Genomic DNA, 19,182 nt, shown 5'->3' with positions numbered 1-19,182 from the left:
ACACCGCATTTGAAAACAATCAGTAAATTTCACACCCCTCAAATAGTCTTATGTTCCAAAGAAAATGAGTCAGAACTTCAAAACAGCATAAGCAGAGCCCAACTTTTTTTTAAAGAAAGTGTTAACATTTATCGTAATGGAGATAGATTGTGCTCAACACTGGAGGAACTGTAGCTTTGGTTCTTCACTAAAAAAGGCCATGAAATTGTCAGAATGCACTCTCAGTTTCAAATATTTATCTGGCTCTTAGAATACACGAGAACACCAAGAATAAAAATAACACTCTCCATGCATAAGGACAGCTTCCTTGTCAAAGCGTATGTCAGGAGGTGAGGCTCGAAAGCGAAGATGTCGCGGGTCTGCCATGTGCTGCTGGGTGATCTCTGGCGAGCTCATGTATGACTTAGAATACTGGTTTAACTGCTTCAATAGAGATCAAACTAACGGTGGCTGAAATAAAATACATTACTCTGTTTCTCTTTCATTTAAAAGTCCAAGCTGGTAGGCAGGCAGCTTCAGGTGGTTATTGATTGGAGGACTTGGGCAATTCCGTGCCGCAAGGCGTGGTCTTACCTGTGCTGTGGCAGGTGTCTCAACACTACATCTACGTTCCTGCCTGTAGGGAATGGGGGTGGGGTGGGGCGGAATCTAGGAGCGGAAGGTATTCCTTTAAACGGAGGGACCTAACGAGGTACATTCATCAATTCCTGTCACCTGGTTCTTATTGAGCCACCTGACTATATCCAACTGCAAGGGAGACTGAGAATTGTAATCTCTCATTGGCCAGTCATGCACTTACCTAAAACCATGGAGGTTCTAGTATTACAAGGAGAAAGAAAAGGTGGATATTGGGGAACTGTTAGCAGACTCTGCCACATTTAACTACTTTGAGCCCCCTTTTCACCTCTGGGAGACGCAGACAAGTGTATTGAATGATCCGTGTGTAGAAACTACTGAACCCAGTGCCTGGCACATGCTAAGTGCTCAACAATAGTTGGTTTCTTCCCTCCCTGTCTTCATGCAATGGCGGCCCTGGTGGTGACCACAGGATTCTTGCTTACAGAGGACCCAGGTAGGGAACAAGGCAGACCTGGTATAAGCAACAGTCACGTGGTACCAGTCTAGTCACTGTCATCCTGTGTCACATCCATGAAGATGTGGTCACAAGTTTTACTAATTCACAAGGTTTACTAGTTTACTACTTTTACTAGTCCACAATTTTTATTGTTAAATAGCATTTTCCTCTATACCTGGATCCCTTTCTGTTTTGATGAAGTGAGAATTATGCCCTAGAGGGAGCATCTCTAGGAAATATAAAGGATCCCTTCCTGATCAAAGCTCTGAGGAAGAGTCTCGTAGAAACCTTCCAGGGCCAGCCCTTCAGGTTTTTCTCCTCTACATTCTACTCTCTTAAAATCTACCCCCAAGGGGCTAGGCTCTGCTCGGGACCACCACTCTTTCTCTTCCATTCAAATCTAGATCCTAGGTTCCCGAGATGCTTCTTTATAATTATTTCTCTATTCTTCCCAGTAATCCCAACATACTAATCTTAAGATCTCTTCCATGTCTTATTACCAGAAGGAGAAGTACTGCCTTCTTCTTAATCACATTTCTCTTATTTTATAATAGGTAGTCTCCAAGATGAGCCTCAATAATCTTTACCTTATGTCATCACTTTCTTGCATAATCTACTCTCACACAGGATGAGAGCTGACCCGTGGGATCCACAGATTATGGTGGCGGTAATGCTGTGTGATATCAAGGCTAGGTCATAAAGGCCACTGAAGCTTTTGCTTTGCTCCTTTGTGGAGCCCTTGCTCTGGGGAACGCAAGCCAGGATGCCATGAAAACCGCTTTGGGACAAAATTAACCCCGTATCTCCTGAACCAAACTCTCCTGAACCAAACAGACTCCAGCTATGGTATTCCTCACTGTTCTTAGTTGTAAACAACAACATTGAATCTAAATAGTTTTAAATACATTAAATAACTTTTGGGGGTTCAGAGAACCCCCCAGGAAAGTCGGCGTTGAGCTGAAACAACCCCAAAGAATCAAGAACCACTCCAGGAAAGACACTGATCCCCCTGCCAGGGCTCTCTCAGACACCACAGCTCACATGGATGATGCTGGTGACCCTGGCCAGAAATGACCTCCCCTGTGTGCCTGCTCCTTCCTGTTACTCCATTCAGAGTTTACATCCTGGGCCCGTGGGTGGGTTCAATGTTGCAGCCTAGGTCAAATCTTGGACCTAGTTTCATGGGAGGCTGGGAGAATGAACCCGGGTTTCTAGCTAAGGAGGAAAGGCTCCTACTGTAAGAAAAACGTGTTTAAAAGATCTTGGGCAGTGACAACAGGACAAATGCCCTTTAGGGTCAGCAACTCTTAAAATGATATGTGCTGTAGTTTATTCAGCTTGAATACAATTACAAGTATTGACTTATTCGGCAACTGTGGTTTTAAATAGGGTGCACTCTTAAAATTGTGAAGTCTCATTTAACCTCCTAGCATCATTTTCTTCAGTCACAGGCTCTGCTTCTCTCTATGTCCTTCTGTGTTACATCTGAGATGTAATCGTCTTATCTTTTTTTTAATTTATTTATTTTTGAAGTTGTGGCTGGGTTAACAGGAGAAGGGAACACTCCTGAGGCCTCCAATTCTGTTATTTGGTGGCTTACAGTTTGATTCCAGCCCAGGTATTCTTATTAAGGTATTTGTATTGAAATGTCCTAAGAAATTGTATTTTGGGGAAAGGCTAGGGTATTACATAATTTGGTTCCCCCATTTATATTTTTTAATATTTAAAATTTGTTTGCATGTCATTTCCTATGGCATAAAGTCATACAATTTTAAGGATGAAAGGAATCAGTGAAATCATTAAACCCTGATTTTGTAGTTGAAATAATGAAGGGCCAGGGAGAGGTAAAGATTTGTTCAAAATCATTTAGTTTTGAAGTCGACCCCAATTCTAACTTCTATTAGCAAATTATAAGATTCCTTCAGCAAATATCAGAAATCCTAGGTTTTCATGGATATAACTGAAGAATGAGTGCTGTGGGAGAAAACAGGAAAACATGAAATAACTCTTCTCTCTCCTGTCGGAATTGACAGGGGGACCACACATGCTATTCTGTCTGGGACACTTCTGATTTACCCCTGATGTCTGGAATAATTATTAAGAGGAAACTCTTTCTCTTTCAAAACTTGTACTGGTTCAGAACATAAATTATAGATTGGCTTACTTAATGAAAAATTTCTTGTTCTTCAATGATTCCATTTGCTCAGCAAATGTATCAAAGTAAAAAGGGTTGGCTTATACTGTAAATACAATGATTAATTGGAGTAAAACTGAGGTTGTATGTAACACAGTGATTTTCAAATTCCAAGTCACAGCCATTGGTGGGCCATGAAATGAATTTGGGGTTATAATCAATCTTTAAAAGAAGGAATGGAATAGTAGATAAAATACAGTGCGTAGACATAGTAAAGTTAAGTGTTATGTATTATGCATATATACAGTAGTGTACTTGTTCTCAGTGTAAAATCTATTTCTTGTGGATAGCAGTAAAAAAAAAAAAAGTGGAAAAGCCATTGCATAGAGAAATCCAGAATTTAAAGAGCTTTACAAAGGAAGATGCAAATTCATGGTACTTTATACCACTTTGCAGTCAGCTACTGGATGAACCGGCCGTATCAACAAGGTAACTAAAACAGACACAATCCGAGGCACAGTGAAAAATAGAAAAGCTTTCGCTGCAATTATAGAGTCAGAAGAAGCAACAATTACCTTAAAGTGTCTATTCTTTAGTTGCTTTAGTTTTCTTCATATTCCAAGGTATTATTAAGCAGGTAACACAATGCAAATCTACCTGCTGCAAATGCTATTTGGCACTTAACTTACAGACTGCCGTCATGTGAGGATGTTATAAGATTTCTAAGACTCAAGGATAACTGATTTATTAAAATGCTATTACAGAAAAATGTTGTAGAAGTATATTTTTTCATATGAAAGGTATTTTGACACATCAAGTAAAAAATAGTATACTTTTTAAGGTCTGACCCCATTTTTGTTAAAAATTGTGTGTGTGTGTATATCAGGCTTTGTCAACCTTCGTACTATTGACATTTTGCCCCAGATAATTATTTGTTGTAGGGGGTTGTCCTATACACCATAGGATATTTAGAAGCATCCTTGGCTTTTACTCACTAGATACCAGCAGCAGCACCTCCTGGTCCCTCCAGTTGTGACAACCAAAAACGTCTCTGGATATTGCCAAATCATCCCATTTGAGAACCATTGATACTAATAATAATTGGCCAAGGAGTTGTCTCTTTAGTGGATGGACTTCTTAAAATTGTATTTAATTTTCCCTCTTTTTTGCTTCTTTATAGATTCTGATTTTTCTACAATGAACATGTATTATTTTCATAATGAAAAATCCCATAAAACCGCATTTACATTGAAAAATGTATTGGCTTCACAGCAGTTTGTTTTTGTTTTTGTTTTTATTTTTTATAACTTTGATGTTTGAGATTCTTAAGCAGAAAGATGTTCCTGGAAAATCAAATAGGAAGCTCAGATGTACAATTGCAGTGGTTGACCAGCTATGATTTTTTTTCATTTTGCTTTCATTCATTTATTCATTCAAAATGTCTGCTTATTAGCGCTATGTCTGTAAGTTTACATAGGATAAAGAGAAAGACTTTAGAAATACAATGTGCTATTTTCCCTGTGCCTTACAGAAAACTGGAGTTACAAAATATACTTTGCAAATACAATAACTTCCCAAACAAATCAGATTTTGCTGGCATTCAAAACCTCCCCAGGTTGACAAGCCTTCTCATGAATTACCTTCTAAAATGTTTATTAGAAGTTGTCCTAGGACCCCTCATATAAAGGTGCAGATATGAGTGCAAAGATGCTCTGTGACGCTGCTTGACTAATGATGAGGTTAAAACCATCACCATCTAAATGTCATTAAACATACATTATCACACATTCATACTTTGGAAATTTTTTCTGAACATTAGAAGAATGAGATAGACCTCTATATTGTGGCATGAAGATATTTGAAATATATTTGAATATTGAATATTTCAATGAATATTTGAATATTGAAATATATTATGAAAATATTTGAAATATATATGAAAATATATTGTGACATGCTCAGTATATACTAGTTAAAGAAAAAAGGCCACAGCAAAGGAAACCATAAGTAAAACAAAAAGACAGCCTACGGAATGGGAGAAAACTTTTGCAAGTGAAACTGACAAAGGCTTTATCTCCAGAATATATAAGCGGCTCATATGACTCAATAAGAAAAAAATAAACAACCCAATCCAAAAATGGGCAGAAGACCTAAACAAGCAATTCTCCAAGGAAGACATACAAATGATCAATAGGCACATGAAAAAATGCTCAATATCACTAATTATCACAGAAATGCAAATCAAAACTACAATGAGGTATCACCTCACACCAGTCAGAATGGCTGTCATTCAAAAATCCACAAGTGACAAATGCTGGAGAGGCTGTGGAGAAAAGGGAACCCTCCCTCACTGCTGGTGGGAACGCAGTTTGGTGCAGCCACTGTGGAAAACAGCATGGAGATTCCTCAAAAGACTAGGAATAGACTTACCATATGACCCAGGATCCCGCTCCTGGGCTTATACCCAGAAGGAACCCTACTTCAGGATGACACCTGCACCCCAATGTTCATAGCAGCACTATTTACAATAGCCAAGACATGGAAACAGCTGAAATGTCCATCAACGGATGACTGGATAAAGAAGAAGTGGTATATTTATACAATGGAATACTATTCAGCCATAAAAACCAACAACATAACGCCATTTGCAGCAACATGGATGCTCCTGGAGGATGTCATTCTAAGTGAAGTGAGCCAGAAAGAGAAAGGAAAATACCATATGAGATCGCTCATATGTGGAATCTAAAATACAAAAACAAAAACAAAAATACAAAGTATAAATACAAAAACAGAAATAGACTCACAGACATAGAATACAAACTTGTGGTTGCCAAGGGGGCAGAGGGTGGGGAGGGACAGACGGAATTTCAGAATTGTAGAACAGATAAACAAGATGATACTGTATAACACAGGGAAATATACACAAGATCTTATGGTAGCTCACAGAGGAAAAAATGTGACAATGAACATATGTATGTTCATGTATGACTGAGAAATTATGCTCTACACTGGAATTTGACACAACATTGTAAAATGATTATAAATCAATAAAAAAAGCTAAATAAAAAGAAAAAAGGCATAAGTGTAAGAATATATGCACAGTATAATCTCACTATGAAAAAATTTTACAGGCACCTATGCATATAAAATACACAATCTGTATATGTCTATAAAAGTTCCAGAAATATCTGTAACAAATGGTGTGTGAAATAGGGGAGATGGGCTGGAAGGGAATGTCACTTTTATTTTTACATGTTTGTATCACTTTAATTTTTTACAACATGTATTATTTTAAAATAATACAAAGTGATTTTGAAAGAACTTCACATCTACCCTACATCATTTCATTTCCTTGAGTCTTGGTGAAATAGTTACATAACAGTTGGGCATTTTTACAGCTGACCTCTTAGTCATTGAGGGTGTGTGTCTCTCAGCCTGGCCTTCTACCCACACAGAAGGAGAGCAGCGTGAGAAGGAACCTCCTCTTTCTCCATCTGTCTCTAGGAGGCATAAGCCGTGTTATCGTGTTCTCGTGCTTACAAGTGTTTAACTACTAGGTGAACACTGAAGATTGTGGATATTTAACCTGTTGGCACACAACCAGACAACTGAGTTATAACAGAACCACCCTTGGCAACAGATTACTGCGTACACTGCTTTGTTATTTAACATTTGTGTGTGTGTGTAATGTCTTGTTTTCCCTACTTGATGTTAAGCCCTTTATCAACAGGGGCTGTCTTAATCCGTTTGGGCTGTTATAACAAAATGCCACAGAGTGGGTAATTTATAAACAACAGAAAATTACTTCTCAAGGTTCTGGAAGCTGGAAGCCTGAGATCAGGGTGCCAGTATGGTGGGCTTTGGTGAGGACCTTCTTCTGGGGCCGGAGGAGGGTGGGTATCTTGTTTTGTCCTCACATGATGATAGGGGTTAGGGACTTCTGGAACCTCTTTTATAAACACTAGCCCCATTCCTGAGGGCTCTATCCTTGTGATTTAAACCCTTTCTAAAGCCCCCCACCTCCTAATACCATCATCTTTGCAGGTTAAGATTTCTATGTATGAGTTCTGGGGGGACACAAACTTTCAAACCGTATCATAGACCATAGACTATATTTTTATTTCTCCCTCTGCAAGTAGCCAAACTAGTTATTATTAGTAGATCTGATCTTTATATTGGCTAAGGTAACCAGAAGCAGGCAGCAGAACAGTGTCTGGTTTAATAACTCCTTTCCTAACATAATTCCAAGTCTGATGAGTGGAATGCCGGGAACACCTCAGGTTTGGGGCTTCGCCCCTTCATGCTAGAATGATTCAAAACTATTCATGGGGACTGACTACTCTGTGCAAATGATGCCACTGGAACCAACTTGTGAATGACAACTCTGACCTTCTTTCCTTTCTTTCAATATTCCATTGAATCTGCAAGATGAAAAAATGCCATTGCACAGGTAGGGACTTGAAACACATGGCTAATCACTAGAGGAACCGTTGGAATATACACCAAAAGGATCTGCACATTTTCCCCAGCCTAAACCTACAAGTCAGTGATTATATATACTTTCCAGCTTCTTCTCCATTCTTCATCTTATTTTTTTCTTCCTATAAAAAGCAAAAACCTTGATTACTTGATCCAGTTACCATAAATTGATTTAGATTTTCTGGAGTTATGAGATCTGCAGATAATAGGATTTTCAGCGATATTCATAAATACAATTTCAGAAGAGCCACAAGGTTTAAAAAATTAAGAGGAGCTTTCACTTCTGCCTGGAAATTTCACTTCCAGCCAGTGACATGTCAGCAGTGGTAAATGTGCTGGAGAGAGAATATTGTGGTGTTTGCATGAGATGGTGCCCTTTATTTATTTATTTGTTCACTTTAAATTATCAGTTTAATAGCACAAATATGTATCAACCCACACAATGCTTCCCAGGATGCCTGCCTTTATTGCTGACATTCCAGTTTTACTTATTCAGAAATACCTGTTGAGAGCCTGCTGTGTCTCAAGCACTTTTCAGACTCTTTTCCACCACGTATTGTATATTTTAAGTTTGGCTGGTTCTATGTACGGTTAAACTGGGACATATTTCCATATGCTTTAGACATATTGGTGCTCATTCATTGTTGGATAGAGTGTGAAATTATTTTTTATATCATGATGATTACATAAAAAGTTCAAGAAAAAACCAAAGTATAAATTCAAATAGCATTTCACTAGCCCAGCTCCTCAAATATCCCTTCCACCTAGGCCTAAATGATTTAGTTTTGGTAAGTTTCAACTCCTTGATATCATTTAACAATTATGTTTAAGTGCTATACAGAATGCAGGGAATTTGTCAGAAAAATCATTAAGATACATAAAATGTCTGTGATTTCTGGAATAATGTCACAAAGTCAGTGTTGCTGCTGCTGAGACACTTTATATAAATAATACATAATCATCTTTTTATATCAAATACCTGGCACATAGTAGGTTGTTTTTTTTTAAACAGCTTTGCTTAGATGTAATTCATATGCCATAACATTCATCCTTTAAAAATGTTCAATTTAGTGGTTTCTAGTATATTCACAGAGTTGTGCAACCATCACCATAATCTAACTTTAAACATTTTCATCATGCCCCAAAAGAAATCCACTCTCATTGGTAGTGAGCCCCCATCCCCTCTTTTCCCCAGCCCCTGGCAACCATGAATCTATTTTCTATGTCTATGAATTTGCCTATTCTGGACATTTCACAACAATGGAGTCATACAGATGTGGCCTTTTGTGTCTAGTTTCTTTCAATTTCAATAAGGTTCACCCATGTTGCAGCACATATCAGCACTTCATTCTTTTTATGGCTGAATAGTATTTCACTGTGTGGCTATACCACATTTGTTTATTCATTTGTTGATGGATAACTGGGTTGTTTCCACTTTTTGGCAATTATGAATAATGCTACTTAGAACACTGATGTATATTTTTTGTATGGACATATGTCTTTTTATCTTTTGGTTATATACCTAGCAGTGTAATTACTGGTTCATGTGATAATTCTATGTGTAACCTTGAATTGCCAAATTGTTTTTCAAAACGTTTTCAAAGTGTTTTTCAAAGTTCCATTTTAAAATCCCACAAGCAACGTATAAGAGTTCTAATATCTCCATTATTTTCATCAACACTTGCTACTGTCTGTCTTTTTAATTATAGCCATCCAAGTGTGTGTGAAGCGTATGTCACTGTGAGTTTTGATTTACATTTCCTTAATGACTAATGATGTTGAGTGCTCTTCCATGCACTTACTGACTGTATACCTTCTTTGGAGAAATGTCTATACAAATTATTCGTCCATTTAAAAAACTGGGTTATTTGTCTTTTTATCATTGAATTATAACACTTGTTTGTATATTCTTTTCATATTTCAAAGTCCTTACAGATATATGATTTATAAATATAGTTTTCCATGATTCGGTTTGCCTTTTCATTTTTTTCTATGGTGTCTTTTGAAGCACAAAGTTTTCAGTTTTGATGAAGTCCAATTTACCTATTTTTCTCTTTTTGTTGTTTTGTGTGTGTGTGTGTGTGTGTGTGTGTCATAGCTAAGAAACTATTGCCTACTTTCTGGACACTGAGATTTCTGCCTCAAATATCTTCTAAGGATTTGATAGTTTCCACTCTTTATTTTGATACATTTTAAGTTAATTTTTATATATGTTGAGGGGTATCACTTCATTCTTTGGTATCTAGTTGTCCCAGCACTGTTGAAAAAGCTGTTCTTTCTCCCATTGAATTATCTGAGCACCCAGTCAAAGACAATTGATCATAAACATACAGCTTTATGTCTGGACTCTCAGTTCTATTCCATTGATCTGTAAGTTTATCTTTATGCCAGTACCACATGGTCCTGATAACTGTAGCTTTGTGGTAAGTTTTGGAATTGGGAACATGAATCCTTCAACTTTGTTCTTTTTCAAGATTATTTTTCATGCTAGGTTTGTAAAGAAATGATTCTTTAATAAGTGAATAAATCGACAAATGTTTATATTTTTAAAAGCTTTATTTTGAGGGGAGGAGAAGAGGTTGGGAATTTTACTGTCTTTTAAGGACTGTAGCTTAGGGATGGTGGTACTTAGATATATATACCTTCAAAAAACATGCCAGGATTGAATGCTATTTTACAAAGATGCCTTTGGTGCCTAGATTTCTGCTGCCTGGGCTGCAGGACAGAATCTGTTTCTAAAGTCCCTGTAATTGACACCTTGCTGGAAGCATAGCAGGTGCTCAATAAATATTCATTGATTAAACGACTTGTCCTTTTTGATTTGTTTTAATCTGTGGATTGTCTTGTTGCTATCTTTTGGTGGATAGTTGATGAAATTTCCTGTTTTTCTAGCCTATTCAATAACTGGTTTGGTTTAGAAACCTAGTTTCCTAAACTTCTGCCAGTTTTCTGCACAGCCCCCAAATATGCTAGACAGATGATTTTCCAGAAGGGAATCATTAGGAATTCTTTTCAGATGGAGTATCAAGGAATCAGATCTGCTGCTCCCTCTTTCCCACCCTAACTTTTTTGCTATCACTTGCAAGGCCTTGCTTTCTGTCACACTCCAAGGGCAGAAAACAACTCTCATTTCCAAGGCTGGCAATCATCCCTGCTTTGAGCTTCTTGAAGTACCATTTCTTCTAGGAAGATTTTCCAGACCAAGGTACAGAATGGCACTGAGTCTCGCAGTGAATATGCAGTGTTATAGACGCGCTGTCCCCACAGAAACTAAATGAAAAAAAAAACCCAAAAAAACAAAGAGCCTTCACATACGTTAAAGTCTCAAATCTTTGCATCTTTGTTTATATTTGTTTTCCTGTTAAAAAAAGAAAGAAAGAAATAGGCCCAAAATGGGCCCCATAACAACTAACAAAGATTACATTGCAGTTTCAACTTTCTGCTGAAATGTAATCTTAATCAACCAGTTTGGAATCATCTGCTCAGCACCAATGAGGTCATCTGTCCTGTAGGCCTTCTTCATCCCCTAGAGGAAGAAGAAGCAATCTGCCTGATAAAACACTTGACCGACCTTAGCCTTGCCTCCTCCAAAAGTCCTGAACTAAAAATAATTTTTTTTTCTAATGACTCTTTATTAAGAAGGCCCCACCCTTCTTCCTACTAAAAAAGTTTCCATTTTGTTCAACCCCTTCTAGTAGCTAGTTGGGATGCTGCCTGATGGAATTAAGCCTGGATTGCTTAATAAAGCCAATCAGAATATCAAATTTAATGACTGAATTTTGGTTTTTTTGACATTCCTAATTTCGTACATCAAATCTAGTCTGTCTTCTGTGTACCTAGCCTTATTTCCCCCCACTGTGTTTACCCTAGTCTGTTCAAAACACAAGCTTGCTTTAGGATTTAAATTAAAAAAAAAAGTTTTCTTATCTCCCTCCATGCTCCTGTTTTCTATCTCTGCTAGGCACACAATGGGCACTCAGTAAATACTATTTGAGGATTGTTTTATTGCTAGTAGTTTTGTCTTCTGTTTCAGAACGCCAGCTACTGAAAGGCTAAAGACAGCTGAATACACAGAGCAGGAGATAACCCCCAAATCATTGATGAAACCTAAGTAATTTCTCTTTTCTACTTAGCCAGAGAGGTTTACAAGCGAAAAGCTGGTTACGTATTTACGTGGTTGTTTTTCCTTCTGAGCTGATTTACCTAACAGGTTCAAGTGACCTGAGCAAAAGCTGCTGGGATCCTGCCAGTCACACCTACCATGGCAAATTAAAAACCCTGGTCAGGAGATGGTAAAACTGGCTTCACTGCCTTGGAAACTCCTCGCTCATTAATTCATTCAGTAAATATTAATTAGTTTCAACTCTGTGCTTGCGTTTGTAACCGTAATAGCCAACAAGATGAAGTCTTTCCATTCGTGGAATCTACATTTCAGCGGAAGGGTGAGGGGAGGCATATATCATAACCTCAGCTATTTCCCCCCACACTCAAACGCTGAGACAGCTCCTAGGTTCACTTTGAAAGTTTTAGAGCCCTAGTTCAGCATGTGATCAAAGCTCAGAATAAAGCAAAAGCAGCCCACTACTATATTCAGTACATGGTTGATCATGTGAATATTATGGCTTTCCTCTACAAACACGGACAACTAACACAGTTAGGTAGAACTGTTTTCAATATTCTATTCCATTTCAACATTCTCAGAATCCATCATGACCCCGTCTACTTTGCCTCTGGCCTCTGGTTAGCAGCTACACCCATTTTCAAAAGGCCAGAGGTAGTGAGGCATTTGGTATTTCGCCCAAGTCTTGCATTTGCTTGTCGACATGGGTTAGGGGTGCCGAAAAGTTTCGGTTTAGCAGGGGAGCAAGGTCCTGGGGAGAAAGGCGGCGTCAAGCTACGTTAACAATACCATCAGAGGAATGAAATGAAAAAGACTGCAGTGGTGCTCTGATCCTGCAGAGGCCACGCGGCTTTTAGGGCAGCGATCGGTCCTCCATTCCGAAGCGCACTCTTTCAAGCATTCTAGCCCGGCCCAAGCAGCGCCCACCCAGCCGCGGGTCCAAAACCTGCGACTGATGTAGGGAAGCGGCCAAAGCCCCTTAGCTGCGCAGGACTCGGAGCCTCTGCGCTCCCGCCCGCGCGCCCTCTGCCCGCGCCGCAGGCCACGCCCGTGACGTCACAGAAAGGGGCGTGGCGAGCAGGAGGGGCGGGGCGAGCCCGCTCGGTTAACCGGGATGCCGCGACGAGCCGCGCATTCCAGCGGGGACACGTGACACTGTCGCGCAGCCTGAGGTAAACAACCGCGGCCCCGCCTCCCGGCCCCTCCACGCGCCCTGCTCAGCTCCTCGCCCGCGGGACGCGCTCCAGCGGGGCAGGCGGCTTCCTCCGAGTGTCCCCAGCGGCCGCCGCGGGCCGGAGCAGCGGCAGCGGGCGCGGCGCCCCGGGTCTACGGGCCGGGCGCGCCGGCCGGGATCGAGAGCGCGTCCCCTCCCCGCCCCCACCGCGCGCTGTGGCGCAGCAGGAATTTGGCGGGGACCTGGGCGCTATTTGTGGCTCCTGACGCTCGGGCGGCCCTTCGCTCATTTCTATTCCCGGGGCACTGGGTCACCGCGCGCGGCCGCCCCCCTCCCCCGGGCCCGGAGGGTGTGTCCCCTCACCGGGGCTCCGCGGGCCTATAAGGGGCCGAGCGGCGGGCAGGGACATGCAGCTCTACAGCAGCGTCTACACCCACTACCCAGCCGGGGGCCCGGGTCCCACGGCCGCAGCCCCCGCTCCGCCTGCCGCCGCCGCCGCCGCAGCCCCCGCGCCGTTCACGGTCTCTCTGCAGCCGCCGGGACCTGCCAGCGGCGCGCCGGAGCCCGAGACCGGTGAGTGCCAGCCGGCCGCGGCCGCCGAGCCCCGCGAAGCCGCCGCCGCCCCCGCCGCCAAGATGCCCGCCTTCTCCTCCTGCTTCGAGGTGGTGTCCGGGGCCGCCGCCCCCGCCTCGGCCGCCGCCGCCGCCGGGCCGTCCGGCGGGTCCTGCAAGCCGCCGCTGCCGCCGCATTACACGTCCACCGCGCAGATCACCGTGCGGGCCTTGGGCGCCGACCGGCTCCTGCTGCGCGGCCCCGAGCCCGGCGCCTCGGTGCCCGCCGCCCCGGCCTGCCGCTGCCTCCTGCTGCCCCCGTTGCCAGGCGCACCCGTCCCGCAGGGGCGGGGCTCCATGGCCTGGCCCCTGGAGGAGCTGCTGAGGCCCGACGGCGCCGAGTGTGCGGGCCTGGACGCGGCCCGCGAGGGTCCCGACAGAAACTTCCGACTGAGCGAGCACCGCCAGGCCCTGGCCGCCGCCAAGCACCGAGGCCCCGCGCCGCCCCCGGGGAGCCTGGAACCCGGCCCCGGCCGCGGCCCGTGGGCCGAGGAACGCCCGGCGGAGAGGAGCTTCCGGGGCTGGGACCGGGCCGGAGACCGTAGCCAGCCTCCCGGCGCCGAAGAGCCTCGGCGGCCCGACTCGGAGGCCGAGGCGCCCCCGGCTCGGAGCGCCGAGGCAGCCCAGGGCGGCGCGGCCGAGGCAGTGGTCGTTTCCACGTCGGATCCACCGGACGAGGAACTGGCCCTGTACCTGGTGGAGGTGGAGAGGCAGGACAAGTACCTGCGACAGAGGAACCAGTACCGTTTTCACATCATTCCCGACGGCAACTGTCTCTACCGAGCAGTCAGCAAGGCGGTGTACGGGGACCAGAGCCTGCACTGGGAGCTGAGGGAGGAGACGGTGCACTACATCGCCGACCACCTTGACCAGTTTAGCCCCCTGATTGAGGGCGACGTCGGGGAGTTTATCATCGCTGCTGCTCAAGACGGGGTGTGGGCCGGGTACCCCGAACTGCTGGCCATGGGTCAGATGCTGAACGTGAATATACACCTAACTACTGGAGGGAGGTTGGAGAGCCCCACGGTGTCTACCATGATTCACTATTTGGGCCCAGAGGATTCCCTAAGGCCTAGCATTTGGCTCAGTTGGCTCAGCAACGGACATTATGATGCGGTGTTAGATCACTCCTATCCTAATCCGGAGTATGACAATTGGTGCAGGCAGACTCAAGTGCAGAGAAAACGCGACGAAGAACTTGCCAAGTCCATGGCCATATCCCTATCCAAAATGTATATTGAACAAAATGCATGCTCTTGAAGTGTCTGAGAAACCTCCGCCCTGGGAAAATGGCAAACCTTATTTGTGTTTGGAGAATTATATGAACGCTAACAGGGTAATAGCACTTTCAAACTCTCTAGTAGATTTACTTTAGGTGTAATGCCTTAATTGTGTTTTTGAATGTTTTTTCCTCAGAGCTGAAGGTTGCTGGGCACCTAAATGATGTTTTATGATAGCTTTGGTTGATCCTACTGCTATTTGTGAGTTGCTGTATAAAGTTGGCACGACTTAATTGGTAAGCTGGTTTCTCACAATATAAATTTGTTCATTCCTGATAATCTATTTTCTATAAAAACATATTTTTGCACAACGTTTTTAAAAACTGGTGTACCATCATCTATGATGTGTTTTGTCTATACAAACAGCTTTCCAGCATAAATCGAGAGAAGTGCTTTATTTGAAGTTTATTATTTTGAAGAGTTGTGATTTAATATTTTCTGTTGTTGAATTTGAATTTTACAATACTTAGACAATTATTTCAAATGGATGTTGATGCATACATATTGCCAGATGATGGCCCATTCCATTTTGATGAAACAGATGTGTTGCTTTGAAAATCATTATTTTTCTAGAAAAGGTCAACCTTTAAAGAAATACTTAAGGGCTAGTACCAGCTCTTACTTGAATGCAAGCCTGATGTTTGCTGATGGCAGAGTGATTATTCTGTACTCTGGTTGATGTTTAGATTGTCTGGTGCTCTTTGTTATTTTTATTTATATTTGTTGTTTTGTTGAAAAGGAATCTTAACATGATGGAAGACTTGGTGACAAGATAAGCCTCCTGCTTTATATATAGTTTCTTGGATTCAATGGAGAGATTCAAAAATGAATGGCATAAATGCCTCCAGCCAACCTTGGCAGTTACTTTATAGCAGGAGAATACTGTTTTAATAGTCTGTTCCTTTAAAATTCTTTCCAAAGGCAAAATAGGACTGCATTTTGTACAAATAAAAATATCTGTATACAGAGCTTTTATGGTTTGCTGGGTCAAACAGTGTTTCCAACCTAAAACCTCTCTCATTTCCACTTTTAACTACTTTTAGTTCTATTTATTAAGTAATGCAGTTTGTACTTTTTTATTTTGTAACATTTTGTGATTTTTTTTGTACAGTACTGTGTTTGTACAATAGAGCAGTTCTCAGCTGGTGGAATGAGTGAATAAAATGCATAATTTTACTTTTACAGTGTCTTTGGCTAAAGTGATTTTTCAAATGACAAAGTGATGTCTGTAGTACTTTTCTTATATACAGTTTTTCTTTTCATGTGTAAAGATGTCAGAATTATGAGAGGTTTCTTAAGTTTTCACATGAACAGGGTAGGATAATCAGTAATTTCAAAGGATAAGTCTTAATGAAATGTAATTTAAAAGTGGAATAACTCAGGAAATTGTTCTCAGTATTTCTAATTATAATCCTACTGAAAACTATAGATGTACCCATTGGCTAATGAACAGGGAAGTTCAAGTGTGGTATTAACTAGCACAATGTCTAAGTATAGATTTTGTAGTATATAAAATCTCTCAGCACAGATTTTAATGTTTTAAACAGTAACCAAAGCAGCACCCTTTTATCCTAACTTTTAACTAGTCTCTTGAGATCATGGGAATCCGTTAATTTTAAGATGTGTTATCATTCAGTTGACAAGTGCCTCTGTGTACATAATGTCGGTATGTTTATTGCAGAATCAACAACGGCTATTTTGGATTTTTCACTTTTCAGTTGATGTCATGGTTATATAGACACAGTTGTCTTTGAGTTTGTTGCTTAATCATTTTTGGAAGGGTGCTGTTGGTTTTCAAGGAAAGACAATTTGTCAAAGGTTTCAATATTGCCTTAATTATGAATCTTTGATTTTTAGGTAAGAGAAGGCTTGCTTCATGGTTTCACTAAGTATGCAACTTGGGAAGAAGGAAATTCTTTCACTTGAATTATGCAGCAAAGTGTGGTTTCTCTCCTTGTCTCCACTTGATTTAGATGTGTATGAATTTGGGGGATACTTAACATTTACACAAGGAGTGAACAGACTTGATTAGATACGAATTCTTAAAAAGCATTCTGTAAGCCCATTACTGCTTTGAGGAAACAGGTTCCTCTGTGTTGTTGTGTTTCATTTTCAAATTAGGATCCCGAGTCCTTGATTGAGATTCTCAAAGAGAGTGATATGTTTACATAAAATTAAATGGCTCCCAAGATGATATTACATGGCAACATATTATTTTGGTTGTCTTGCCTGAAAGGTTTATGTCTTTCCCATCCTCTTTCTATGGCTTAGCTTTTTTGAAGAAATGCAATATTCATCACTCCCTTATGTTCCATGTTTGTTCTCTACTTTCATACCAGTTTTCTGTGTTAGCAGTAGCAATCTTGGGTCACTGAGGACTTGAGCTGTGGAAGAGGTGGAAATGTGGTTGACTTTTATTTCCTTTTAGCAAACATTTATTAAACAGTTCATTCCTTCAGTTACCCATATAGAAGCTAAGAGGCTCAAAGCTGTATGAAGGAAACAGTCCATGCTGTGAGCTAAAGTTTAGAGTTTACTGCATTTGCCATAAAATGTGATGGGGAGGATAAACTCTAAGTAAATCCAATTGTGTTTTCAGATAAATTAATATGGAAATCATATGATTAACTTGAAAATTTTACTCCAGTGGTACATAGATAAAAACTATGATACAAATAACTATTAGTGTGATTTTTTTTATTACTGTTTCATTTAAAAACTAAAATGGCAGAGTACTTAATGATTTTGGTGAAAACCTAAAACCTAATTCCTTGATCCTTTTGTTCATTTTCCACTCACTTTTCTCTAAAATTGACTTGTGCTAGTGTGTTTAATTGGACTGAGTAGTAAACCGTTAGTGATAAGCAGCACCAGGACATGTACATGTGATTCTTCAGTTGCAGTCTTCTAAACCTGGGGTCCGTATGCTTTATACAGTAACGTTTTCATTAGACACAAAGCCTTTTCTCAAAAACCACATTTTATAGAGGAGAGGAAATGCCTCAGCGTCCCTCGAACATCGGAATTGGTTAGCTTCAGCTTGGGTAAATATAGACTCACGTCGCAATGTTTTCATATTCTTCGTACTGAGAAAAAAAAAAGGATCTTAAGATAATCTCACTACTTTATTAAAATGTATTTTACGTGTTTTTCCTTTTTCCCAAAGAGATGAGAAAGTTTAAAATTTTTCCATGATAATCAGTGTGCTCGAATGATGGGAAAGCATTGACAATGAAAATAGGTTTTAGACCTTTGGACATTAAGATAATTTAATGTATAGGTAAATGTACTGGAAGAATTCAAGAGTGTATACTTCAAATGTGTAACATGTTCAAATTTAAGTTATTTGTCACATGAAATCATAAATCCAGGCTTTTTTTCCCGACATCTCTAGAGTGTAACTAAACTCAGAGGCACTGAGAAACTAGGTGGCATTTAATTCAGTTTCATTCCTCAAATGTGCTAAGTGCAATGGGCATGGACTATATTATGTTCCTTGTTGAGTCCCTGGGTTCCAACCCAGTACCTAGCAGAGTAAATGCTCAGTAAATATTTGTTGAGGGGAAATACGAGCTTTGGAAAATACTTAGCTGGTGGATGTGAAATTAAATAAACATGGTATGACTCCACAATTATTGGGAATTATCACTGACAAAGTAATTCTGAGCATTTTAAACTGAGGTAGTGTTATAAAAGGAGTATTTAAAGTGTTGAATACTATAATGGAAAAAAATAGATTTTGAAACCAAAAATTAGAATTTGTTGATTTTATCTTTGTGTCATCTTCCAAACATCTTGAGAACTGAGCTGAGGTTATTTAAAAGTAGTACTTAACTAATTTGAAGTGATTTTGAAGGTGTTGCCATGACTGAAGGGACTTGCTCTGACTTGCTCTAAGGGTTACACCTATCCCAAGTCCAGTCTACAGCAATTCCTAGTTTTGCTGTGTTTTCGTTCAGTGGCGTTGTTGGGGAGGAGATGTTGGACCGATTTCAAGCATGCTTTATTTAGGACTGTTGTGTTCAATAGTCCTGACTGCATGCTTATGCCATTGGTATGGGGCCTGGGCGAGTAGCATGAATCAGATCAGAACAGATCTATTGAGGGGAAAGTCAGTGTATTTCCTACTGCTGTAAACTAGGGCAGTGACAATTATTCTATGAGCAAAGGTCAGAGAGTTCACTGCCATCATTTCTCATAGTAAAACCTTACCTAGCTTGGTTTCTCAGAAGTGAATTTTCTAAATAATTGAATAGTCCATTTATTTGTAAAATATAAAACAACTGCTTTTGATAAAATCCCTTAAGAA

General features: G+C 40.9%; 1 protein-coding gene and 2 long non-coding RNA genes across 17 annotated transcripts in view; 1 reads left to right on the top strand and 2 right to left on the bottom strand.

Moving 5' to 3' along the window:
- Positions 1-221: 221 nt before the first annotated feature.
- LOC140691470 (uncharacterized) lies at positions 222-1,713 on the bottom strand. The gene is made up of 2 exons (XR_012067100.1): positions 1,663-1,713; positions 222-450 (listed from the first exon to the last, which is right to left on the bottom strand). It is a non-coding gene; the product is annotated as an uncharacterized lncRNA (long non-coding RNA).
- A 5,596-nt stretch (positions 1,714-7,309) lies between these two features.
- LOC140691380 (uncharacterized) lies at positions 7,310-14,500 on the bottom strand. Its single transcript, XR_012067011.1, has 2 exons — positions 14,317-14,500; positions 7,310-7,810 (listed from the first exon to the last, which is right to left on the bottom strand). It is a non-coding gene; the product is annotated as an uncharacterized lncRNA (long non-coding RNA).
- The window catches only part of OTUD1 (OTU deubiquitinase 1), a 51,328-nt gene continuing 45,133 nt past the window's right edge, over positions 12,988-19,182 (top strand). For 13 of the 15 annotated variants that reach the window (XM_072954911.1, XM_072954917.1, XM_072954910.1 and 10 more), the window contains exon 1: positions 12,988-15,109. In XM_072954911.1, the coding sequence (XP_072811012.1) occupies positions 13,390-14,853 (1,464 nt within the window). In that variant the 5' untranslated portion in view covers positions 12,988-13,389 and the 3' untranslated portion in view covers positions 14,854-15,109. The remainder of the gene's footprint in view (positions 15,110-19,182) is intronic. The other 2 variants (XM_072954923.1, XM_072954926.1) reach the window with 2 other exon arrangements.

This window comes from Vicugna pacos, chromosome 35 (genome assembly GCF_048564905.1).
Source record: "Vicugna pacos chromosome 35, VicPac4, whole genome shotgun sequence".
In the NCBI taxonomy this organism is placed as follows: domain Eukaryota; kingdom Metazoa; phylum Chordata; class Mammalia; order Artiodactyla; family Camelidae; genus Vicugna; species Vicugna pacos.
This window is presented reverse-complemented; position numbering and strand designations above follow the sequence as displayed.